The sequence below is a fragment of the Erigeron canadensis genome, chromosome 2 (assembly GCF_010389155.1).
Source record: "Erigeron canadensis isolate Cc75 chromosome 2, C_canadensis_v1, whole genome shotgun sequence".
Classification (NCBI taxonomy): domain Eukaryota; kingdom Viridiplantae; phylum Streptophyta; class Magnoliopsida; order Asterales; family Asteraceae; genus Erigeron; species Erigeron canadensis.
In genome coordinates this window covers 43173547-43200033 of record NC_057762.1, presented here as the reverse complement: position 1 = coordinate 43200033, position 26487 = coordinate 43173547, and the positions used below count along the sequence as shown (strand labels likewise).

The following is a 26487-nucleotide window of genomic DNA, read 5'->3' as shown; positions in this document are numbered from 1 at the left end:
ATGAATATATTGTTACTGTAATATGGACTGTATGATGCTAGCTTCTTTTCTTAAGAGCATTCATCTGCTAGGAGTCGAAGCTAGAATTTAACAATTACCATCTTATTGCAAAGACTGAGCTAATATTACCTCAAAATTTTGCATATTACTTGTTAAAACGTAAATACTCCGTATGTTATTTATAGTAAAAGATTAACATCGTTTTCTGTTCATAACATTTTTGGTAAAAGTTTATGGAGTAATAACTAGCTTAATACCCAATCGGTGACTTGGTTTGCAAAATAAATTTATACATGTATTACATGGGAAGTGTAGCATGATAAACTCAATCAAGTACAAGGTTAAGATAGACCGTTAACACTTGTACTGCATTTTCGAATATAAATAGAATAAACTTTTAATAAATCCTTTTTGTAGCTTAAAAGAGAAATAGCAAAATTCAGGCCCCATATTGAAACAGTTGTGTTATTTTAATTAGTGTATTCATGTTGAACTTTTAACTGCTTAAATAAAAATCATTATATCGTTGATAAATTTGTTTCCTTGTGCGAATTGCAAACTTTCAATCATTATTATCACTATATATGTTAGATAAAACCTTTAGAATGTGAAATACATATTTTTTTTATTTTATTATTTTTTTTAACGGCATGTGAAATACATATTTATTGGAACCAATACATATATTTCTTATGTAAAATAAATCAAAAATTAAAAATGAAAGAAAAAATGTTGAATGAAAGTTTTTTCATTATATTTGTGGAAGAAAAAAGTGTGAAAGAAACTGAATAGTAATACGTAATGAGATGAGATATGACCACAAAAAAGTTGTAGTATGTTAGTTGGGAACTCAAAAGAAAAAAAATAAATAATTAACTTGTAGTTGAAAGCTCGAACATGATACGATATGACAAAATCTGAGTACTGGTACGGGTGTGTATATGGTCACGAAAAAGTTTCAATATATCGGTTGGAAACCCTAAAAAGAAAAAAATATGCTTAAAGTCAATAAGTAATTGTAGTTGAAATTTTAAACAGAATGTGATATAACAAAATCCAAATAACGATTCCGGATATAACATGGACGAATAGTGACTCGCCACGCATACGAGATAATGTTCATCAATCCATCTCCATTAATAATATATATAACTATTAAAATATACGAGTATACAAGTAGGTAGTCTATGAACAATAATACCCATTATTATATTATATTATAATTCATTTAAAGACAATTCATGTTAACAATACTTTTGTGTGATTGGCCAATAAAATTATAAGTTATCAATTATTTGTAATTTCTATGGAATAGATAAACAACAATAAAAGTGGTAGAGGTAGCTATCTTCCTTTGCTTTGTCTTTTTTCACTTTCAAAGAAACGGGGTTCAAACCCACTCATCGACAAATTCTTCACTTATAACGCAAAATTTTATCTTCAGAAGGCCACATCCAAACCATTAGCTGTAAACTTTATAAAACATTTCTATTTATGTTTTACTTTTTATCCTGTAACATAATTTGTTATCCCCAGCCAAAGACTAGGTATAATGCTAGTTCTTTTCATGAACAATTAAAAAAAAATTCATTTGATATAATTAATCTCTTTTTATATTAATAAAATAAAATTGTGATTATGTCATGCCATTATAAAAGAAACTTACATGACATATTAATTTATAATCTCGATATTTTTATTCCATCATTTATAAAAATTTTAAAACTTATTTTAAGATATTATGATTTTAAAATAATTTTATTAGATAATCATGAAAGGTTTCTATTAAAATAGAAACAAATGTTTAGATCAAAATTAATTATTGTAATACTATTTTGGAGTTAGAGGTATGAGATTTGAATTATTATTAGATTTTTAACATAGTTATTGTGATGTATGATGTTAAACAAATTATAATCTTAACATCGCTTACTCAAAATATACAATTTAAAAGTGTTCAACATAATAAAAATTTAAACATAGTTCATTATATTATATCTTAAAAAAATCAAATTATATTCCTCTGCTTATATAATATGCGAGTTGAGAAGTTAGTTAATCTTAAAACTAAAATGTCCAATTTGATTAATAATCTCTTCTAGACTATAAATCATTTTTTTTAAAGGTGAATTTCGCTGAAAACTTCGTGTCGCGATTCGACAACGAGAGGTTTAACACACGTTGTCTTAACCGGATCCGCGCTAGAGAGTTCCATCGAAGTAGAAATGCCTATTTCAAATACCCGATGGGGGAAAAGCCCCCTACTAATCCGCCCGAAGACACGACAATTAATAGGAGTAAACCCTGCCCATTCAGACTTGAATTTGGGTAAACCCAAGCCAAACCCTCATAAAGAGACTTCCTTATGTCCTCCCCAAGGCTTGAACACAAGACCTCATGTATGGGAGGATGATTTTTTAACCATTGAGCTAATGCTCAAAGACGACTATAAATCATTTGAGTATTAATAGTTTACACTATTTGTTGTTATCATCTATCATCATCATTTGACTCACCACATTACTCTTATTATCACCAATGTTATCGCATGAATATCCACTTATATTAATAAAAATCATGATAAATAATATAAAGTAAACTTATATTTTGAACCCTTGTAAAGTTGTAATACAAACACAAATTGAGATCATTTAAAATTAAAAATAATTTCATAAGTAAATTCAAAATATTTTGAACATTGAATTAAAATTCAAAAATTAACTATAAATTTGAACCCTTACTTTTAATACTCGTTTAATGGTCAACATCACCTAATTTAACCCTCGAAATTGCTTCTACTTTATGACAAACACGCAACCAGATAATACTATTAAAAATTGGACCAGAGAATATAATACTATTAAAAAATAGTCAAGGTCCCCATTCATTTACTCCTCAGAAAAGGAAGCCTCATTCAGGAAAATGATAAAGCAAACCAAATCTCTTACATCATAATCATATTCTTCCATAAAAATCTAGAAACTTTCATGCCCGTAATTAAAGACAATCAAAGACCCTTTAAAGCTCTAATCTTTTTCATGGAATCTTGACCACCTTTTTGAGGTTTTAAGTTGCAAAGAAGATGGGATTTCAAGAAAAGGCCAAGAGATTTGTGAACAATAGATGGCTAGTATTTGTGGCATCTATGTGGGTGCAATCATGTTCTGGAATTGGGTATTTGTATGGAAGTATATCACCAGTGATCAAGAGTGCCATGGGTTACAACCAAAGGCAGATTGCTATGTTGGGTGTGGCTAAAGATATTGGTGATGCTATTGGTTTCGTAGCTGGCAGCTTGTGTGAAGTTGCTCCCATTTGGGTTGTTCTTTTTATTGGGGTTCTTCAGAATTTCTTTGGCTATGGTCTTGTTTGGCTCACTATTAATCACACATTGCCTCAGTTTCCTTTATGGGTGGTGAGTTTTTCGATTTTTAGTATAGCCATTTACTTAGGTAACTTATTTTTGTTTTGAATTAACCATTTAGTTTTATTAGCTATATATGGAACAGTTTGGAGGTGTTGTTAATTGAACAGTGGTTGCAACACACAGTGCTAATCTCATCCAAACACACTTAACTTGAAAGTTAACTGAATAGTGGTAACTAGGAATCTTTATTAGAATGTTTTGTTAAAGAACAGTTTAAGTTTATAAAGAGAAGTGGATTTTGAATCATGAAAGTACTAGGTTTACATTTAGATAGATCAAAAGTCAAGTCTTGTGGAACCGAAACAGCATTTAGATCTATCCATACGCATTTATGTTCACCATGTGTTAAATCTTATTTTGGATCCTAATGGACCAAATAGCACGGTAAAGGTTATATATCATGTAAAATAACCTTTTATGGAAACCTTACACCAACTATATTTGCAGCTATGTGTGTGCATATTCGTGGGAACGAATGGTGAGACCTATTTCAATACAGGAGCCCTTGTTTCTGGAGTACAAAACTTCCCCAAAAGCAGGGGTCCGGTGGTAGGAATACTCAAGGGTTTTTCGGGCCTGAGCGGTGCTATATTGACACAAGTTTATATTATGTTTAATTTTCCTGATGAAGCTTCCATCATTTTTGTGGTGGCAGTGGGTCCCACTATTGTGATTTTGTCCCTTATGTTCATTATTAGACCTGTTGGTGGCCATAAACAAGCTAGGCAATCCGATGAAACTAGTTTCTTTGCTCTGTATGGTGTATGCCTTATTCTTGCTGCTTATCTTTTGGCTGTTCTAATATTGCAAGATCTAGTCGATTTAAACCAGACTACTATTACGTTTCTCACAGTCGGGCTAGTTATTCTCGTGTTGCTTCCTATTGCAATTCCCATTATTTTGGTGTTTTCCTCTACCAAACCTCTATCCCCAACAGAGGAAAGCCTTCTTAGTGAGGATCAAAACCAGGAACAGAATGAAGTGATTTTGAGTGAAGTTGAAGATGAGACACCATCAGGGATCGATTCACTTCCTGCGGATGAAAGGGAAAAGAGAATTTCTCATTTGCAAGCGAGACTTGTGCAAGCAGCTGCTGATGGAGCTGTGAAGGTTAAAAGTAAGGGACCGCGAAGAGGGGATGATTTTACTTTGATGCAGGCATTGGTGAAAGCCGACTTTTTGCTCATGTTCTTTTCACTAGTTCTGGCTTCTGGTTCTGGTTTGACGGTTATCGATAATCTTGGCCAAATATGTGAATCATTAGGTTATGAAAACCCTCATATCTTCGTTTCCATGATCAGTATATGGAACTTTCTTGGCCGTGTTGGTGGCGGATATTTCTCCGAGATCATCGTAAGGTGGGTTCATGAGCCATGTGAGACCCTTGGTACGTTTTTCTACACCTTTTTGAACCATCATATACTTAATATATTGTCCTTTTTGGCAACAGGAAGTACGCATACCCAAGACCAGTGGCAATGGCTGCAGTTCAAGTAGTGATGGCATGTTCACTTTTCTATTTTGCCATGAGTGCACCTGGAGCAATATACGTTGTATCCATAGTAATGGGGTCCTGCTACGGAGCACACTGGGCCATCGTGCCCTCTGCTGCCTCAGAGTTATTCGGTATCAAGAGTTTTGGGTCATTGTACAACTTTCTTGCACTCGCAAACCCTGCTGGTGCGTTAATCTTTTCTGGTTTCCTCGCTAGTGGCATTTATGACTATGAAGCCAAAATTCAGTCTCAACAGACATATGGTGAAGCACTAACTTGCTATGGGACTATATGCTACTCCATCACTTGTGGGATCTTGTCGGGTCTTTGTCTCATTGCTGTCTTTTTAAGTATGACCGTAGTCTACAGAACTAAGAGAGTATACATGCAACTATACGGGACCTCACCAACTTGATTGTGTTCTCAAGGGTCGTCACTGAAAACCCACAAATATGAAGCCTTTTAGTATTCATTGTTTTGTGCACTACTACATCCCGTTTGTATGTTTTTGCTGCAAATAGTATCTGTACAAGCTTGATTAGGATCTTGATGTCCATGAATTTTTTGATGGACTTCTTATACAGATATTTTGTTGAGAATCGAGATTGTATTTTTTGGAAATAAAGAAGTAGAATGCATAATTGCTGCAAACAGCAACTATTTGCAGTTTGTTCCGTTAAGCCTTGACTAACAAATAAACAATGATGCGAACATTTTCAACATTATTAAGCTGCCATATTAGTACTTCATGAAGTAGAATACAAGTTAATGCATCTTTTAATGAAGTGTGGAAAATACTCTGGGTATAGTTTAGGAAATATTAGTGGTATTCGTGTGATGTGTCAATGTCAAATGCTTCAAGTGGATTCTCGATTTTTATAGGTTTTTTTTTTTGACATTTTTAACGATTTCTGTAGGTTTTATATGTTTCTAATGATTTTTACAGGTTTTTTGCGATCATCGATGCTAATGGGATAAGAAAAGGAGAGAAATAATAATAATGTGTCATATTTTTATTAGACGAAAAACATGATGATATGTTATATTTTTATCAGATACTGGAAGTGGTTTAGACGACAAGAAAGTTGAAAATCAATTGACAAATAAATTTTGTAACTGAATTACTTGTGGCCTACTCACGATTATCAATCAAGAAAAAAAGGGGATTTTGGAAGCGAGGCTGGTTCCTTGTAAGTTTTCCGCATATCTCTTCCATTATGTGTATTATATATATATCATTATCCTTCATTAGTGAAGCCCAGCTCGATGATATTTTGGTTTATTTGTATGTGTATGTTGGTTGTATCTGATTAATGAAGATGTGTTTTTAGAGATGAGTTTTTTTGTTACATTATTGTCTTTGCTCTGAACCAGAATATGTTTCTCACTTCACATCTTTATTATGTATCAGGGTTTGCGCAATGAAAGATTTAAGCTGTTTTTGTCAAATCGGTTTTATGTATGCTGGTAGATACGTCGCCATATGATTTGATACATAAGTGTACGACATGGTGGTAGCTCTTGGAGACTATATACAGGACAAGGGTAGCGATACGCACCAACGTTGTTCTTTTCGAGTCAACATTTCAGTATGATAGAAACTTGGAAGATTTTTAAACAAGTGACTTATTTGATCTTCTTGTAAACTTCACATATGGTAGAACGATGATGGCAAAAAGCTCAAAACTTAAAGGGAATTTAATGATGACAGATAAATCTGTTTCAAGGTTAATCTCCCTTATTCCTTCCTGTATAAAGTGTTTTCTTGTTTCTTATTGAAAATTCGTTACATACTTACATATACAGCAACATCAGTTATGTACTTCTGGAAAGAACCAAACTTGTTCTTTAAACAATTGATAACTTCTTTATAAGAGATAAGCTGATGTTTATGCGAAGTTTTTTATGTTTGGTGCATTTTATAATATGAAGCCATCTTTTCACCTTTATAGTATATTCTTTTGTTTCCGATTATATAGTTTTTGTTCTAGATACAGATGCCATATAGAGTCGTGGTTTTTGTTACTTAAGTGTGTATGTTCTAGTTCAATCTGCTGCCCTATAGAATATGTCTGCTCAACTGTAGATTAATGTTCTTATGGGTTGTTTTTGAGTAGTTTCCTTGAGAATTCTAGATTAGTCTACTTCCGAGGAAAGATCATATTAGTTGACTCAGAATGATTGACAAACAAGATACTCTATAAAGGCCCTACACGATATTATAGACAGATATAATATTATCCAACACTATATTGTTCAGTTTAAAGTAAGCCTAGTGCTTCAGCCGAGCCGACATAAGTACTGTAGAGTCTTCGATGCTTGGTACCGTTGTACCTATTAGAGTACTTTCTACAAAAGTATCTTTTTTTGCATGTATAACTGACTATCATCTGTGTATGCTCTGTATGCGAAAGATGGCAGACCTATATGTTCTTAAGATCAACAAATGTAGCGATGTGGATGTTGTTGCGTATCTAAGCACAATCATTGATATGTTAACTTGATGGAAGTTCACAGTATAGTGATATTTTTGAATTTTTTCACAATTTCTAGAAAGCCAGATAAGCTTTTCTGTTATACATGTTAATTAACTATTTATGGTAGACTGTGAGGTTTAGATTCATCTTTATATCTGTTATACATTTTTTGAATGTTAATTAACTAAACCGAATCAGATTATCTGAAGTCATGCTATATCTTCACCTAAATGAACTAAGTATAAGTTACTAAAATAGGAAACTAGAAGCAATTGAGCTGGTTACGAACGTTTAATAGAGCTTTTTGATTTTAAGAAGTATCTCCAATCCAAGGAAATATTAATAACACATTGCATGTAAATTATCATGTACTGATTCTCTACATGTACTAATTCTATCAGTATGTATAGATCATCTTTAGTTTGTTACTTTTTAGTTGGATGCCATTGGTTTCTGCTGTAACTGATTTTTTTTGTTTTTTTTTGCTGTGACTGATGTTAGTGCTTAATTATTGTTGAATAATAATTTCAAGTTGTTGATATAAGCTATTCTCTACCCAACTATTGTTTAAATTACTGTATGTGGGTCGATTTCAATATCAATCGGTGTTAATGATGCTTTCATTAACTTGTTGCCTTTTGTCCTTTTAATGATTTGTTGCAATTCTGTGTGTAAGATGTTAGGCCTCAGGAAGACCTTTGACCCTAAACTTTAGGAAAGTAATGCTGTTTGGAGTTCGATATTGAGTCCTAATGCATAAACATATACGTGTTATGAACTAGTTTTTTGAAGATATGCATATGTCTGTATATAATATTTTGAGAATCCTTTGGCCACTGTAAAACCATTGAGCCAAAGGCCCCTTGCTAGACATCCATAATTTGATTCTTTTTTGTTTTTTTTTTGTGTGTGTGTATGTGTGGAGTTATCTTTAAATCAGCTGATGGGTTGGAGTTTTCAAAATTCCGAATGTATTAAAATTAAATTTCAATAGGATATCTATTTTGTTAAGATCATTAATGAAAACTTCATTGTGAATGCATTAATGCATTCTGTTAATAGTTACATTTTAATTTAATGCATTGTGATAATTTTACATTGTGGTCGATGGGTATCCAATTGTGGTACCGGGGCTAGGGTTTCCCCCATTACCCTTTAATTTTACATTGTGACTTTTTTTTTTTTCTTGAGAATTGATTTACACATTTCTCAGATTACAAGGAAGATAAATTTTGTAGTATTTGTCTTGACTGCCAATGCATGCACATGCTTTATTCGTATTCTTACCAGTACACGGAAATTCTAGTGTTACCGAGAGGATCATTAAGGCAAGTAAACGACGGGCCCATAACACGTGATACAAAGATCTCATATCCTAGGTTTAGTTTAGTATCTTGTTGCATTGGACTACTTTAAATGAAAAATGGTAAAAGATCAGGAAAAGAAATATTATCTAAATACAATAATGAAATTTCTATATTAGCTCGAGCTCATTTAGGTGATTTGGCATTGTTTAGTTTTCTAAGATAGTGCCTTTATACCTGAATATATGTAATTGATATTGTATTACATAATTCCTGACTAAATGTATTTAAAGCATTTATATTACTCCAAACCTTTTAGGAATTTATAAGAAATTTAAAATTACATAATCAGTTAAGGTAAATCTTTTAACCAATGTGAAAACATGTATTAGGTTTGTGAACCACAACTAACTGTGTATCTTAGCTGGGTGCTAGAAGTGCTCGAGGTAAAGACAAGAATGTGGTTACATTTTTTTTTTGTTTTTTAGCTCGTAATATTCTTATAGTAATGATGAATTTGATATTTTGCAGGGTTTTGAAGATATACATAAATAATTATTACGTATATATTGAATATAAGGGGGGTAAAGCAAGGGAAAAGTTCTCTCTTTGGTTCTGTTCTTGAAAATATCAGGTGATTTCTGATTCTTTAATGTTTACATCTGTTCAAAGATTTATTGTCTGTGCTTGGTTTGAAAGGCCTTCTACAATTTGTATTTTAGTTGTATGGCCAGATTTTCATTTTCAATCTGGATGCTACGTCGTTTACTATTTCGAGTTATAAGTTGGTGGCAATTGCTCCATGTTCGGATATACAATTGATGCTGATGCTGATGTTCAAAGCCAGAATTGAGATCTTGCAACAACTACATATGGATAGGCATAGACTCTAGTAGGAGGGTGTTTTTTGGTCATTTGACTTCTTTTATATGACTGATGTGTTTGGTAAGTTGGATGTTTTAATTAATTTGGTGATATCCAAGTGAAACTTGTGGTGAATTTTCATTTGTATTACTACTGTTGGCATGAAGATATTAATGTTTGCTGTTAAATTTTGGTCATATTCTGGCACAAGGTATTGTGTTTTATTCATATATGAAGTAATTCTTGCCAGTAAGCCTGACTCTTTTTTTTTTTTGTGGTCACCTGTTAGATCATTGACTTTGAACGTTTATAGTCTTCGGACTTTCTCCAAATCTTTCAAAGCCAATCCTTATGAGCTGTGAATGAATAGTCAAAGGGGATAAAGGAGGCCCTCTGACCTTACCACCTTCAGCGAGATGTTTAGAAGTTTATTGACATTAATGTGAATGTTTACCGTCTAGTCGTGAGCCCTAGTGATGACCCTGGGCCATTTGATATATTTTTCCTATATTACCTCTTTTTCGTGCCTTCATTTGTTCATGCTTAGCCGCTTAGGTAGTTAAGAATGCTATGAACTGGCCTATAGAGGACCTTCGGCCATATGTCATCACTGTCATTTCCGTCTACACTTAAATCTTTACCTTTTTTTGGAGATCTGTTTAGTTAATAAGTCTACAAGGTCCGAATTCTGCATTTCAACCGAGACTAAGAAGTTGCATAAAGTTGATCAAGCCTACAAGTTAGAACTCGTTCCATAAAAGCGTCGTAAGTATGCTTAGTTTTGTTTGTAGAATCGGACTTATTAGTACAGTATTTCCTTTATAAGTTTGACAATATATGACAAAAAAGGTTATAGATCATTATGAAAAATCTCAAAACTAAAGAAGTTAGACACTTGTTTATTGAATTATTTTGTTTCATGTTGCACGTTGATGTTTGTTTAGCGCGAGGTTTCGTAGTTGAAACTTGAAAGGTTGCCTAATTTATTTATACATTACTCCGTATTTATTAGAGAAAGGTACCCGTTGCGACGGTGATGGAGGTAATGGCGTGGCGTTGATAAGGTGATCTACTTGACGGGTTCCGCCTTTAGCCGTACGGGCTTCGCCTTTGGATTTTTAAAAGTTCGTCGAAAGTATGTTGAATGACCACTCTAATGAAAAAACAGAAATTTTAAGAACACCCATATAATTTTTATAATTTATCGATGTACGGTTTTTGAGATAAAAGATTTTGAATGAATTAGATAAATAAAATAATTTATGGAGGAAAGAGATAAAATGATTGATTGAGATTTGAGATGAGAGAAGAGATATTATAGTTATTTTAGGTAAATATAAAATAGATAGGAGTGACATTTTGAGAAAATAAATGTTGAAACTTAAGATTTTAGACGGTGGCTATTTGCTTTATAATATATACGAGAAAAGTACTCGCGCGTTGCGGCGGTGAGATGGTGTCGTATGGCACCGTCCTCGGATTTAAAAATTCGTCAAAGGTATATCGAATGATCTATCTAATGAAAGAACATGAAATTTTAAGAACACCCATATAATTTTTTTAATTTATCGATGTACGTTTTTTAAGATAATAGATTTTGAATAATTAGAGGAATAAAATGATTTATGGAGAAAAAAGAAAAAAATGAGTGGTTGAGATTTGAGAAGAAGAGTGAAAATGTTGAAAAGTTGAAAAAACTTGACGGAAACAAATGTTTTATAATGAAATAGAGATTATTTATTATGTTGGATAGTATGTTGTTTTGAAGATAGTTTTTTCATAACTCCTTTAATGGCCTTTCCGTTAAAAAATGGTTAAAATTTTCCTTGTTAGTGCTCTTTCATCAATAATGAATATTGAGTGTTAAAAAAAAAGGTTAAATTTTAATTGGGGCGCCTTCTCGTCTAATAATTATATCAAATAAAAAACCGGTATAAAAAACCGGCCAGTTTTATAAGAAAAACAACTTACAAAATCAAATTTAACAAAGCCTAATGGGGATTATATAAAGTATGTATTTTTCGTTCAAACATAAAACAAACACATAGAAACATCTCTTGGCATGATTGGTATGAGCTGTTGTAAGTATTATATGTTTGTAGGATTTAGGTAAAATAAAATAAGTATTAAAGTAAAACAAATAAAGCAATAGGTTTTTATTCACTGAAGATCACCGTGCATCATGAAAATCATCGTGCATCAATTGCTTCGTAAATTTTTGTGCATCAATTTAACCATGATCCAATGGTCAAGATCTTGTCTTATTTGTTTTCCTTTAATACTTGTTTTACAATACCCAACCCTTATGTTTGTATATGTACACTACTGATTTACCAGGGTGAGTATGAATATAAGATTTACTTTTTAAAAATCAATAGACTTTTGTTTATAACTAAATCATCTATCTACACTTAGGTGAGTTAGCCAGTGGTATTTTTTAAATTCACTATGTGGGTCCCGGAGGTGAGTTTCCCCAAGGTCTCAGGTTCGACTATTGGGTTTCTCATCTCAAGGTATTTTCCATGACGAGGAGGGTTGGAGGTCCAGCGACTTGTTGGTTAAAATTGTCTCCAGCACGTCTGAATTGAAACTCATTTACAAAAAAAATCTATCTATACTATATTATAAAGCAGATTTCCTCTATATTTTCAATATTGATTTTAAACACATTCCCAAAATGTCTCTCTCATTTATTTTATATTTACCTAAAGTAACTATAATACTTTTTCTTTCCTCAAATCTCAACCAATCATTTTTTTTTTCTCTCTTTCATAAATAATTTTATCATTCTAATTCATTCAAAATCTTTTATCTCAAAAACCGTACATTGATAAATTATAAAAATTATATAGGTGTTCTTAAAATTTCATGCACTTTCATTAGAGTGATCATTTGATATACTTTCGATGAATTTTTAAATCCGATGGCGGAGCCCATACGGCTAAGGGTGGAGCCCGTCAGGTAGATCACCCCAACACCGCCACCGCCGTTGCCGCCATTACATCACCACCCCGTCATCGATCACCTCCATCACCGCTGCAAAGCGCGGATACCATTCTCGTATTTATAATACCAAAAAAGTAACTAATCTTTTAAAATCTCATAATTGAATTACCTAAAATATCTCACTTTTTTATTCACTTAATTACACATTTTTCTTTAACATTAATTATTTTTACATACATAATAATTGTCACTCTCACCCCTCGTCAGAGCGAACACCATAACCGCGATATCACATGGACATACGATTCGTTTCTAAAAAATTATATTGGTCCAACCACAACATTTTATTGGTTTTAAAAAAAAAACGTTATCGTTTTTTAGTGCAACTATGGAATAATTCTTTTGGGTGGCCCACCAGCATTACACATTGTATATCGCGTGGCACAAGAGTTTGTTGAAAACTGTTGGCGGTGGTTTCGCAATAAAAACACATTTGTTGTGTTCTTGTCTTCTGGATTTGCTTCTTTAACACAAAACCTACCTTCCTTCCTGCTTTTACAATGGTATGTAATTATTTCGATCTGCTTAATTTTGCTTTCCATTTTTCATAAATTCATCGATTTTACTTGTATATATATTCTGTTCAGATCTGATCTGATTTTAGCACTATTCTGATGATCTGTTCATAACTTAAGAAATCTCAGTTACAGTACCTCTATACGTATATCACTGTCTAGTCATCTGGTTTTTATATTTAACAATAGTAATTTTTTGAATCCTATTTAACAATAGTAATAATCACTTTAATTATATATCTAACGATAGTAATAATCACTTTAAATATTAACAAGTAAATTTTGGGTCCTGCGTTGTGAGGTCTTTTATTGAAACGGTACGTTATTCTAGTAGAATTGTGTTGAACCTTCAATCGCTTAAATAAAATTCATTCTGTCATAGATATGTTTATTTGAAAGTATGCAAGAAACCAAGATGTAAATTGTAATATAAAACCCGAACGGGTTGCAATGTTGCCAAATCTTCATCATATTAGCTGAGAGTTCAAGTAAGATGCCATGCGACAAAATCCGAATAATGACCCAAAAGGAAAAAATTGAGAAAAAAACCAACAAGTAACCCATTACAGAAAGCTCGAACTGAGATGCGGTGTGCAAAATGGTGCCAAAGCGGATAATATCTGATACGGTGGCTTGAGATGCTATAGATGGTATTAGAGCCGGAGTCGAGCCAATATGCCTCCCCTAAAGGAGTAGATTGTAACATCCCACATCAGCGGGAAAGGGAACAAAAGCTTTCTTATAAGGGGGCTGGATAGTGGATACCTACCCTATCAGACACGTTATGAGAGAAGCAAAACCGTGAGGCGGAGGCCAATGCGGACAATATCTGATACAACGGCTTGAGCTGTTACAACGTGTCGAAAATATATGGTGTTCTAATCTAATATATCCAAAATTTTCTGAAATTATCTAATATGTACAAACCTACAACGCACTTCAAATCTAGCCTAACAAAGATCCGTATTGCATTTCAAATCAATTCAATTCGATCCCATAGTATAAAACGATAATCCAAGTTTGACAGTTACAAACAATCTCGTAGCAATCTTACAAACAAAGCTTATAGATTTGGTATTGTTACAAACAAAGCTTATGTCTACATTGATATAACTCATTACTCATAATTGAGTATGTACTCATTATAAAATCATAGCCGTGATTATGGTTTGTAACTTTGTATAACCAATTTATGTTCGCAAATCTCAGCCATTTCATGGTCCTTCAAAAATCCATTTTAATATATAATTGTATATATATAATTACTTATGATTTTTCGGTTAACGTGAGATCCATTTTAACTATTGTCCATAGATGGGTTACTTCTTGATTTTTTTCACACTTTTCTTTTGGGTCATCCAACTTTTTTGTGGCCACAACCCGTACCACTACTCGCATTTTGTTACATCGCATCCCGCTAGAATTCCCTATATTGAAGACGTTTTTAGATCGCATCCCGTTCGGGTTTTCCACTACGGGTTACTTCTTGGTTCCTGGCGCACCTTTAAATAAACATATCTATGAAAGAATGAAATTTATTTAAGCGGTTGAAAGTTCAACACAAGTATAATAGAATAACGTAACCGTTTGAAATCTTAGCTGGTGCATTAGTGTTAGATGCATACGTAAATGTGGTGGTATAAGGCGTTTTAAATAAATTGTTAGTGTAATCATGGAGATTCCAAACCTTATATCTCTTAATGTGAGCTATATCCACAAGTGTTATAGGCCTAGCAATTGCACAGTAGTCTGATTATGTAAACCGTCTATAAACAGATCTATCTAGCAACATATGACAAACATTAACTTAATTATTTGCTGCCATGCTTCTTGTCAAATGGGCAAGAACATGTCAGATCGCTATCTTCTCAATCAAACGCAAGTCCTCGAATCCATCACCATCAAATGTAATGTCAGGGAATTCAAGCTTTTAGTTCCTAATACTTGTTGAGCAACTTAAGAGACTGGATAAAATCCATTAACAACAAATTTCTATGTTGTGTGAGCTCTGAAGTACATGCTTTCTAGTTTTATATACTACGTTTTTAACCAGCGAGTAACGTACAAGTCGACTTGTACAAGTAGAGTCAAAAAACGCCAAAAGAGGGGGCGACTTGCTGAGTGACGTGATTACGTGAAGCTGCACCTAACTCGGATCCTGACTTGGGATTTACTCCCTAACTCGATCCTAGTCTATTTGACTCAAAAGAAGCAAATAAACCCGAGTTGAATCCTTTTCTCCATCTCTGTACCTTCATTTCAGTATCTTTCTTGATTTCCAGCTTAAGAACTTAGTGATCATCGTTTTCGTGCTTGTTGTGAACCATAGTAACCTAGCATCTGGAGGTTGCTGAAGTTAGAAGATGCTTATCTGGTTGAAGAGTTAGACAAGAGATAGAAAGACAATAGTTTCTATTGTGATGATTTGAATGTTGTATATCACCTAACAATTGGTCGTTTCATAGTTGTACTATACACATCAATATGAGGCATCCTTTTATTTGTCAAATGAATGATGGTACATTGTTAAATAAATCCATGCTTAAATCTGAAACTTTGCCTAACTTCAATTGGCCTTTTGATTCATTGATGAGTAAGGAGGCATCACACTAGAGAGAGTGTGGTATTGATGACATAGTTCACTGGTGTAGTTGAATTGCCTTGTATCGAAAGCCTTCTAACTCCGTGTTCGTCAGATGGTGTCTCCAAGTATTATTGGTGGTGTAGACAGTCATGAAGTGAATCTTAGGATAACGGTTTGGAGTAAATCAATCTTCGAGTGGGAGATTGTTTGTGATAAAACAAATGAACTTAAAAAAGAAGTGGAGCTGGTAAATAGCATCATCACAACTCTATGGGGAATTGTTCGGCAAACAATCCAACAAACATTTGGTCAGTGACACCTTAGCATGGCACAGTACCTGACGAGATTTATTAGGTTTTGCTTCTTGGGTAAGTTTAGTCATCCTATAATATCAGATGGTGTGTTGTAACCCTAGGCCACAAACCGATCATTCCTATTGTATATAACGATGTAATTTCTTGTAATGGTTTATCTCGTTCTTGAATGTCCGTGTATCATTTTGTGTGGCGCAAGACTGTTTCTGTATGTTTTTTGGTGCCCTAAAAAACTTGACAACATTTAACATTTTAGTAACCTGTTTCTTATGATTCCGCTTCTTTTTATCCAAGTGTTACCAAGCATCCTTTCTTCCCCTCTCTTGCAACTCAACCGCCACTACCACCCACACCGAGGAATGCCAATCACTAGCTCAAATCAATGGGTATCTTTGAAAGCTGGCGTAGACCGCTAATTCTTTTTTGAGAAAGCACTAGAATCTTCCCTTGGCTGCCAGTTTACTTTGGTACTATGCTAGTAATTATAGGTGTAAGTGACAGTAGGGATTTTTTATATAGCACCACAATTTACCTCATTTTTGCCTGCATCACATTAATTCTATTGCTTTCTTTTTTATTTTAGTGATTGTAGTTTTGTACGTATTGTTTCATTGCAAAATGGTCTTCAGATGGTTTAGTTCTTTATCCTGTCTAATGGAGGAAGTGGGATAAAATTTTCATGGTCATCCTTCCTAGTACTGCATTCTTTGTTGTAAATATGTTGTCCATGTAGCACAGTTCTTTTGATAATATATTAAGTATTGAAGTAGAATTTTTCTAACTCCTATCAATCCTTCTTCATGTGTGCCAACTTCACACTGTATTAAGTTATAATCCTCTTTTTATTCTTATTTCTGTCTGTTGTGTAATTCTTGATTAATTATGGATAAAGAATACATTGACTTGAGAACTTTCAATACTACTAGATACTTCAATTATCTACAGTATCATATGAATCATGGGGTTTTCAGTTGTTTTTCATTGTTAGATAGCCTTACGGCTTAGCTTTTTTTAATTAACAGATTTATTGCTCTTTTGTGAATTGCAGACAACATCCAAGCGTCTAGCAGATAGAAAGGTGGAGAGGTTCGAGAAGAATATCAAGAAACGTGGTTCCGTGCCTGAAACTACCACAAAGAAGAAAGACTCATACCCTGTGGGACCTATACTGCTTGGGTTTTTCATCTTTGTTGTGATAGGATCCTGTAAGTTGATCTCTTATATTAATCTTGTTACTAACCTTTTTTTTTTTGGTATTCTGATCATATAAATATAGAGTTTTCATACTTTCAACCTGTAAAAGCTTAAAGTTTTCTCTGTACAAACTCTTAATTGCTCAATTGTATTTCTAGTGATTCAATATGTTTATTTTATTTATTGCAAAGATAAGATAGAATGAGCATATATGTGATATGTTAAATGTCTTTGACATTCTTTTATGGGCTAATGCACTTTTTATGATTTTATGTGTAACAAACCAAAGTTTGTTACACTATGCTTTATATATTATGTAGGTTAAATGTAAATTCGAGTTAGACTAAAATTATATATATAAAGTCGGGTTTTACTTGGAGTACAAGTCAAGTAAACCGATTAATATGGAATGTCTAGGTGTAAAAGTTTAGTTTGTTTTAGACTATGAAACTTCCTAGGATGTCTCCCTCTTCTATAAGTAGATTAAATTGTACCATCAAATGAATTAAAGCTTGGCAAAATAAACAAGAATTATTCGGATACATTCTCTTCTTTGTCTTTTACGGCTTCTTTTATAATAGGTGTTTGGTTTCTTTGTTGCATTGAATATAATAGGACGCCTTGGTGGCTACTAGGCAATTTCTGTAGAAATGGAACCTATCAAGATGTTCATAACCTACCAGTTTGCTCATGTTCTGTTAGTTGACTACATCCTTGAAAACACGTGTATCATCCTACCTTTTATTAATATTTGCCCTCTTAATGACACTTCGAACAAATAGATACTATTGTAGAGAAACCATATACATAATGCTCTCAATGGGAGACGTAACAGTGACAAGAAGCTGTCTTATTATAGAAATAACAGTGTAAGTTGAGTGACGAAGGTTATTTGTGTCCTCTATGTATTTTGATTTTCAGAGTACCAAGAGCAACAATGTGCCACCTAATATGTCTACTTAATTTTAGGAGCCTTTATGCTCGTGTGTCATGGTTGCTCGGTAAGTTATGTTATGATGCGTTGCTATTGAAGGTTTTAAGAGTTTCTGATAAAGTAGCCGAAGTAATTCCCTCTCATTGTATCTATTAGAGAGAATATTAGGTGTTTAAAAGCATCTTATACTTTGTAATAGGGTATGAACGTGATAGCGTCAATTAGAGATGCCAGTTTGAACGATTTGCTTAAAGATGGTTGATTTGGGATGTATCTACCTCTTAGCGTATGTATGAAGTTTTGTTAGCCTATGTAAACAGGAAACGGATCAAATGGTCGGTTAGGTTTTAAGTTATCAAATTAATTTATTGACATTTTGAAACAAAAAGAAATGGACTAATATGCTTTTATTTTCTTTCTGATATCCATAAACACTAACACTAGTACTAATATTGGCTGGCATCTGATTTGATAGTGATGATAATCTCTACTTTTTGGCAGCTTTAGTTCAGATAATTCGCACTGCAACAAGCGGAGGGATGGCTTGAAGTGTGAAATCATCAGAGTTTATGAGATTGAGATCCAATAAAGTTAATATCAACTTTACTATTAAATTTAATGATCTTGACCATTGAATTAAATCCAAGGGTCAAGATGTCTTCAACTTTACTAGTAAAGTTGAAACCAACTTTAAAGGATCCTCATTCTAGTGTATGTCTTGTTTGTTATCGAGGTAAACGGGTGAAACGTGTAAACGGATTGTCACTAGTTTCTACATTTTTGCGTAGGTTCGAAACTTGTTAAAAGCAAGTGAAAAAACTATATATGTGACTCATGTGTGTTCTGTGCATTGTGTTATGGCCTTATGGGTAAAAAATGGTACATTAGATAGGATGGTTTTCAATTATTTACCTTTTTTAATTCTGACTTGAAGTGCAAATGTTTACATGGATCTAAAAAATCTGCCGCATAATTACCAGAAAAAAAGGTTGGTGTCCAATAGAACAGAACCATATTTATCTCTTTCTTTGCTTTTGTTAATTGTGTTACTAAATTTATGAACGAAATTTCTGTTATTTAAATAATCAGTTTTTGAAAGCCAAACTTATTATATACTATTCACTTATTTATATGTTATCGTCTACAAGTCATGTTAATCGTGTTCAACTTAAAAAGACTAAATTTATGAATATGAATATTTTGTTTCTACATTTTCCAGGTTAAAAGTCTCAACGACCCACTAAAATGCAATCTCAATGGCCAACCCGTCCTCCTACGTGTTGAAAGTAAATCTCACATCATATTAGTAATTTAGTATTGTTTAGTACTCATACTAGTTATTAGCAATCAATATTTTAATTTATATGGAAGTGACAAAATTCTCAAAGTATTCAAAGTCAGCGTGTAAACTACTAAACTTTATTTGTTGAACTGTAACCTACAAAGCGCAAAACTTTTAAAATTATGGTAAAATTACACTAAATAATATGAAATAAAATCAGTTGAGTTTAATCTTTGACTGACAAATCAGTTGCCCATACTTCACATAAGTATAAAGTTGATCTTCTCCAACTATGACTCTATGAGATATGTTAAGACTCGGTAGTGGTCGATATATATTATTAGTAGATAAAATAAAATATGGTCTAGCGTATAGAGAGAGACATCAAATATTAAATGACTTGGAAATTTTGGACCACTAGCTTCCATCAAAAATCATATATTATTGGCCTTTTCCTAAACAAAATCTTATGTATATTTCTTTTTTGTTCACAAAAGTTAATAGATTTTGTAATATTAAAAAAAATAGTTGTAATATAAGTTGAAGAACCATGCTAGCCATAACTTTTAGAGCCAGGACAGTGTTATTCATGACAGTTGCTAATTATTTTTTAAAATGTATTTTTTTCGTACAATATGTTATTTCGCACTATAATCATAAACTAATTGAAAGCAGTAATATAGTCGTAATATTCTATACACATGTGTATTAATAGTTTTAAAGAATTTTTGTTATTCATAAAAGAATAAATCTCAATGATAAGTTATATCAATATTCAATTTATAATGTTTCCTATCTCTTTTTAGTTTTTAGCCATATGTTGTGAAAATAAGCCTTTAAACTTTGTTAACTGACATTAATCTCGATTACGTGTTTTTGTACTATGTATAGATTACAAACATAGGCAGTAAAAATTTTAGATGGGGTAAAGTTAAAAATTTTGTGAAAAATAAATCTAAAAGAGGACAAAATGTTTAAAACCTATAGAAAAAATTTAAAAATCTATGAAAAATTTAAAAATACATGACAAAATTCAAATTTTGAGGGAGGCATTAGCCCCCTTTGCGCTCCTTTAGTACCGTCCCTGATTACAAATGTGATGGCGTTTATGATATTATCAATTTAGAAAGTTGGGTGTAAAGTTTATACGGGAAGTTATATAGCCTGATAATAATGAAGTAAACCGATACTCTTCTAACGAGAATAAGTACCCGCGCGTTGCAGCGGTGAGATGGTGGGGGTGATAGGTCATAAAATGTGATAGGTCATAGAGTGTGATAGGATGATAGCCAAATGCCTTAACCATACGGGTTCCGCCTCGGATTTAAAAATTTGTCGAAAGTACGGCTTTTAAGAACACCCATATAATTTTTTATAATTTATCGATGTACGGCTTTTGAGATAAAAGATTTTGAATGAATTAGAGGAATAAATGATTTATGAAGTAGAGAAAAAAAAATGATTGAATAAGGAAAGAGAAAAAGTATTATAGTTATTTTAGATAAATATAGAATAAATAAAGGGACATTTTAAAAAAGTAAATGTTGAAACTTAAAATGTATACAGGGGAGATTTGCTTTATAATATAGTATATATATATATATATATATAGATAGATAGATAAACATCAAGAAGAATCAATGTGAATGATTATTATTATCAAACTGACAAAAATATCTATTAGGTGGCTAACCATATTAACTATGAAAAATATGTTAAACCAAATTGAAAATTAGAGGCAAAATGAGTAAGTTTGTAGATAATGCTCAACTATATATACTGGAGAAACAGAAATTATTAGACCACAATTTGTCCACTATGGCATGTGATATGCAAGTTGTCCCTTTTGGAGATTGTGGTCTCCCTTTCTTGGATGATTGGTTAAATTTATTGTTTTTATATTTTGTCACTGTACGCACAAAATTAAAATTTAAAAGTACTGGATGTTCAAAGTTAACAAACAAGATAAAAATAATATGTGACTTGATAAACCATATATTGTTGTCTATCGAGGGTGATCGACCTGCATCTTCATATCCCTAGTGTTGTGTCTCGACTTTTTGCATGTGTCATCATTGTCAAGAACCAATTCTATTGTATCATAACGTTTACACTAGCTAATCAACCCAGGTTCTACCTGAGCATTTTATTAAAATTTTAAAAGCAAAAAAAATTTTAAAAAGTGTATATAATTTTTGTTATTGATATATTATAACTCGGTTTTGAGATATTAAATTAATTAACATGATAATTTATATATATTAGTATATATTGCATTAACAAAACATAAAAAGACATTTTATAATATTATATTAAAAAAAATTTACTTTGATTCGAATAAAAGAATAAATTTGTAGACATCATAAATAAAAGAAAACATTTTGAAAATATTTAATGGGCTATTTATCTTTAAAAAGATTTTTGATTAAATATGACATCATAAATAGATAAAACATTTTAAAGAAATTTGTAAACATGACACATCATAATTGTTTTTAAAAATAATTTAAAAAGAATCCTTCTTTATTATATATAAAGATTACATATTAAATATATGTTGTTTCAATCTTACCTTTCTTTTTAAATAAACTTAGCTAACTTTGATAGTTTGTTTTTTATTTTTTTTATTTTTAAACAACAGATTGATTTTATTAATAGTTGGTTGAAAATTGATCAACCAATAAAAAGAAAAAATTAAATACAAAGAAGAGGACTTTTCAACCATTCATCCCAAGATATTTGCTTCTTTTTATAGCGATACCATAAAAATGAATGAGTTATAATCGAATCAACAAGAACATCATGTCTTTTATTGGAGCAACCGAAGACTTTATAACTTTGATAGTTGAGTTGCGAAAATTTATTTAAAGTTCGACTGGGATATTTCTAATCTACTAGCTACAAACACTTGAGCTAAAATTGAACCTTGAACATGGTAAGTAAATCATTTTGGAGAGATTTCATGCTTTCTCTGTATCTTAATTCTATTTGTCTAATTGGTTTGGTCGCAACCCGAAACATGGTTAGAATTACATAAAAAACACAACGAAGTGAAATCCGGTAGCTCGACCTTCGTTCGTTGGGAGTTTTTCCTCGTGTCTTGGGTCACTGTAATTGGCACGAGGTTTTTTCACTCCTTTTGTAGTTCTTATAGTTAATATTTCGGAAAGAGTCTAAATTTATTGTATTGCTTTTTTTAGATTGTAATTATAATTATACCCTATTACAACTAGTGCCTTGCTAGTTGTTTATTTTAAATAATATTTTCTGTCGTTCTAGGAAAAAAAAATTGAACCTTGAACACTTAATGCGGAAGTAGTTAATACTTGCAAACTTAAGGAATAAGTTAAGTAGGCTTTGATGCTATAGATAGTCCTAAGCCATCACTCTTCAAAACACAATTTACACAATATTTCTAGAAAAATCAAAACTTCCATAGATATGTGAAAATAATAAATGGATGTATATACAAAAAAAAAAACATAATAAAAAATTGAAAAACTTATACACGCGTACAAGCCAATGATTATAGTCTAACTGGTTAGAGACATTTTAGGTTTATCTAAAGTTTTGAGTCGATCTTTAGGAATGATAAGTTTAGGTTTTTTTTTTCTCTGAATATTTATAACGGTCCATGGTCAACATTTTGTTTTCTAAGATACGTGCAAGACTTACCATTATATGGTGATGTTTCTCTAATGTCACATACCGACCAAATGTTTGTACAAAAATAAAAATAAATACGTGTATAAAAGTCGGCAAACGAAAATTAAAAAAACAGGATCTCATACATTCACTTCCACACACACTCCTCCTAGCTCTCATTTTTTATTTCCTTTTTCATCCCCAGCAAAAACACGCACACATAAATTAAATTCAAACGAATCAAACCCTAAAAACAACAAAAAAAAAATAATACAATCTCACACACACATTTTCAAACATGGCGGCCGTAACTTCACCAAACCCACCTTTCACCACCACCACCACAAAACCACCGCATTCCGCCACCACATTTCACCGTCCCACCACCACTCATTTATCCTTCCCAACCCCACCAAAACGAAACCGTTTCCTTCACATCACCAACGTCCTCTCGGACCACAAACCCATCACTACCACCACTACAACCACCGTTCCACCACCTTCATTCACTTCCCGTTTCGCCGCCGACCAACCCCGGAAGGGCTCCGACGTTCTCGTAGAAGCCCTCGAACGTGAAGGCGTCACCGACGTCTTCGCTTACCCTGGTGGCGCGTCAATGGAGATCCACCAAGCTCTCACGCGCTCCACCACCATCCGCAACGTCCTCCCCCGCCATGAACAAGGTGGCATCTTCGCCGCAGAAGGCTACGCACGTGCCTCCGGTCTCCCCGGCGTCTGTATAGCCACTTCCGGTCCCGGCGCCACAAACCTTGTCTCCGGCCTTGCTGACGCGCTTCTTGACAGTGTCCCCGTCGTTGCCATCACCGGCCAAGTTCCCCGGCGAATGATCGGAACTGATGCTTTTCAAGAAACACCCATTGTTGAGGTAACAAGATCCATTACTAAACATAACTATTTGGTTTTAGATGTTGATGATATTCCAAGAATTGTTAGAGAAGCTTTTTATCTTGCCCGGTCGGGTCGACCCGGACCCGTTTTGATTGATATTCCAAAAGATATACAACAACAGTTATGTGTGCCTAAATGGGATGAGCCCATGAGGCTTCCTGGTTATTTATCTAGGTTACCTAAGCCACCTAATGATGGTTTACTAGAACAAATTGTGAGGTTAGTTGGAGAGTCGAAAAGGCCGGTTTTGTATGTAGGTGGTGGTTGTTTGAATTCGAGTGATGAGTTGAGACGGTTTGTTGAGCTTACGGGTATTCCGGTAGCTAGTACTTTAATGGGTCTTGGGTCTTATCCAGCTTCGAGTGATTTGTCTCTTCAAATGCTTGGAATGCATGGAACTGTTTATGCGAATTATGCTGTTGATAAGGCGGATTTGTTGCTTGCGTTTGGGGTTAGGTTTGATGACCGTGTGACTGGAAAGCTTGAAGCTTTTGCTAGTAGAGCTAAGATTGTTCATATTGATATTGACTCTGCTGAGATTGGGAAGAATAAGCAGCCACATGTGTCGGTTTGTGGTGATATTAAGATTGCGTTACAGGGTCTTAACAAGATTTTAGAAGGGAGGCGTGAGATGAGTAATCTTGATTTTTCGGCGTGGAGGGCAGAGTTGGATGAACAAAAGGTGAACCATCCGTTGAGTTTTAAAACGTTCGGTGAAGCTATTCCACCGCAATATGCTATTCAGGTGCTTGATGAGTTAACGGGTGGGAATGCTATTATAAGTACTGGGGTCGGGCAACATCAGATGTGGGCTGCTCAGTTTTACAAGTACAACAGACCTAGACAGTGGTTGACTTCAGGTGGACTAGGGGCTATGGGCTTTGGACTGCCTGCAGCCATTGGTGCAGCCGTTGCAAGACCTGATGCAGTGGTAGTGGATATCGATGGTGATGGAAGTTTTATCATGAATGTTCAAGAGTTGGCTACTATCCGAGTGGAAAATCTTCCTGTCAAGGTTTTGTTACTCAATAATCAGCATTTGGGTATGGTGGTTCAATGGGAGGATCGTTTCTACAAGGCAAATAGGGCGCATACCTACTTGGGGAACCCATCAAAGGAGGCTGAAATATTTCCAAACATGTTGAAGTTTGCCGAAGCGTGTGATATACCAGCTGCACGAGTGACCCGTAAAGCTGATCTACGGGCGGCTATTCAGAAGATGTTGGATACTCCTGGGCCTTACTTGTTGGATGTCATTGTGCCGCATCAAGAACATGTTTTGCCGATGATTCCTGCTGGTGGGGGCTTCATGGATGTGATCACCGAGGGTGATGGTAGAACGAAGTATTGAGCTTCAAAGTCACAACTTAGTTTCAAGTTTCAACCACTGTATGTAAACATCTAGCATCTTTACTTAAGAGGTGTGAGCAGTTTGTTGGATTTGAAGTTAATTTCTTGTTGTGTATTTTAGTTTCTGGTTTTTTGAATGTTCCGTAGTAGTGTATTGACTGTTCTTTTAGTAGCCTCATGAATAAATGTCTTTTTTTCCTTGCCTGCGTAGTTTTGTAGAAGTAATCTTCTGTTTCTATGTTTATAGCAAGGACCAAAAGAAGAGTATTAGAGCCCCTGGTCTAAAAGTCGGATATCTGAAGTCAAATTTTAGCCCCTATTAAGATATGTCTCTTTTTGATTGTGGTCAATACTAGCTGTAAGATACCATTTGAGATCAGCAATTACCCGTTGCGGTTTCATTTTGGTTTGGTCTGGTCTGGTCTGGTCTGGTCTGGTCTATTTCTTGTTGTGTAGTTTCTGCTATTTGTGGGCTATATGTTCTGGTTTTCTTGGGTTACTGTGTTTGGGCTTAGTATTACAATCTATTAGTTTTGAAGTTGGTTCATATTTAGTAAACTATAAATTTTCAAAAACTATTCTTGATCGGTCCAGCATCAGTATATACTGGTTCAGAAACTTGATAGATGTTGCTCAATCTTTCCGTCCTGAATGGGGCATTGATTGTTAGGATGTTTTTGTATAGATTGACTAATATTTCTGGAAGGATGTTCGGTTTGGTAGTGTTTCCGAACAGGTGTAGGCTGCTTCTGAGTGGGCAGAGTACGTAATCTCATCACCTACTCCTTGGGGAGGGTTTGACTTGATTTTGAGTCAAGGGTATAAGTCTTGCAATTGTAGTTTGCGTTAGGCAGTGGTCAATGATTTATTACTAACTTAGCGTTATATTTTCCAGCTACAAGTGCTATAAGTTAATGATTTAGTACTAACACAGAATGTAGTTCATTTATGCATCAACGTAATTATTTTCCACACTAAATTTTTGTGTGTGAGATGACAATACCGGATGATGAAACTTTTTATACTAAGCAAAGTGAGTTTCTTGTTTGATCGAATGACTATGATTTATATATCACTTCCCAAATAGAACGCAATTAGGTGGTTTTAAGATTGGAGTAGAGCAGACCATCTTCAAGAACTAGTCCAGAGCGAGTTGGATACTGGGAGTATACATCTTTTGGGGTACA

General features: G+C 33.6%; 3 protein-coding genes across 3 annotated transcripts; all 3 read left to right on the top strand.

Moving 5' to 3' along the window:
- Positions 1–2904: 2904 nt before the first annotated feature.
- On the top strand, positions 2905–9755 carry LOC122588439 (protein NUCLEAR FUSION DEFECTIVE 4-like). The gene is made up of 6 exons (XM_043760554.1): positions 2905–3415; positions 3875–4785; positions 4878–6112; positions 6334–6649; positions 9235–9337; positions 9426–9755. Exons 1-3 carry the CDS (start codon positions 3083–3085, stop codon positions 5335–5337), a joined length of 1704 nt encoding a protein of 567 aa, XP_043616489.1. The 5' UTR covers positions 2905–3082; the 3' UTR covers positions 5338–6112; positions 6334–6649; positions 9235–9337; positions 9426–9755.
- A 3197-nt stretch (positions 9756–12952) lies between these two features.
- LOC122590212 (probable stress-associated endoplasmic reticulum protein) lies at positions 12953–18964 on the top strand. The gene is made up of 3 exons (XM_043762546.1): positions 12953–13076; positions 17035–17191; positions 18616–18964. The coding sequence occupies exons 1-3, from the start codon at positions 13074–13076 to the stop codon at positions 18660–18662; spliced, it is 207 nt and encodes a 68-aa protein (XP_043618481.1). The 5' UTR covers positions 12953–13073; the 3' UTR covers positions 18663–18964.
- A 4232-nt stretch (positions 18965–23196) lies between these two features.
- Positions 23197–25498, top strand: LOC122586589 (acetolactate synthase 1, chloroplastic). The gene has a single exon (XM_043758572.1). It carries the CDS (start codon positions 23340–23342, stop codon positions 25299–25301), a length of 1962 nt encoding a protein of 653 aa, XP_043614507.1. The 5' UTR covers positions 23197–23339; the 3' UTR covers positions 25302–25498.
- The last annotated feature ends 989 nt before the right edge of the window (positions 25499–26487 follow it).

Coding starts and splice junctions, on each gene's coding strand:
- LOC122588439 (XM_043760554.1), top strand. CDS start 3,083: ATGGGATTTCAAGAAAAGGCCAAGAGATTTGTGAACAATAGATGGCTA. Junction 3,416..3,874: donor CTCAGTTTCCTTTATGGGTG/GTGAGTTTTTCG, acceptor CTATATTTGCAG/CTATGTGTGTGCATATTCGT. Junction 4,786..4,877: donor TTCTCCGAGATCATCGTAAG/GTGGGTTCATGA, acceptor TTTTGGCAACAG/GAAGTACGCATACCCAAGAC.
- LOC122590212 (XM_043762546.1), top strand. Junction 17,192..18,615: donor CTTTGTTGTGATAGGATCCT/GTAAGTTGATCT, acceptor ACTTTTTGGCAG/CTTTAGTTCAGATAATTCGC.
- LOC122586589 (XM_043758572.1), top strand. CDS start 23,340: ATGGCGGCCGTAACTTCACCAAACCCACCTTTCACCACCACCACCACA.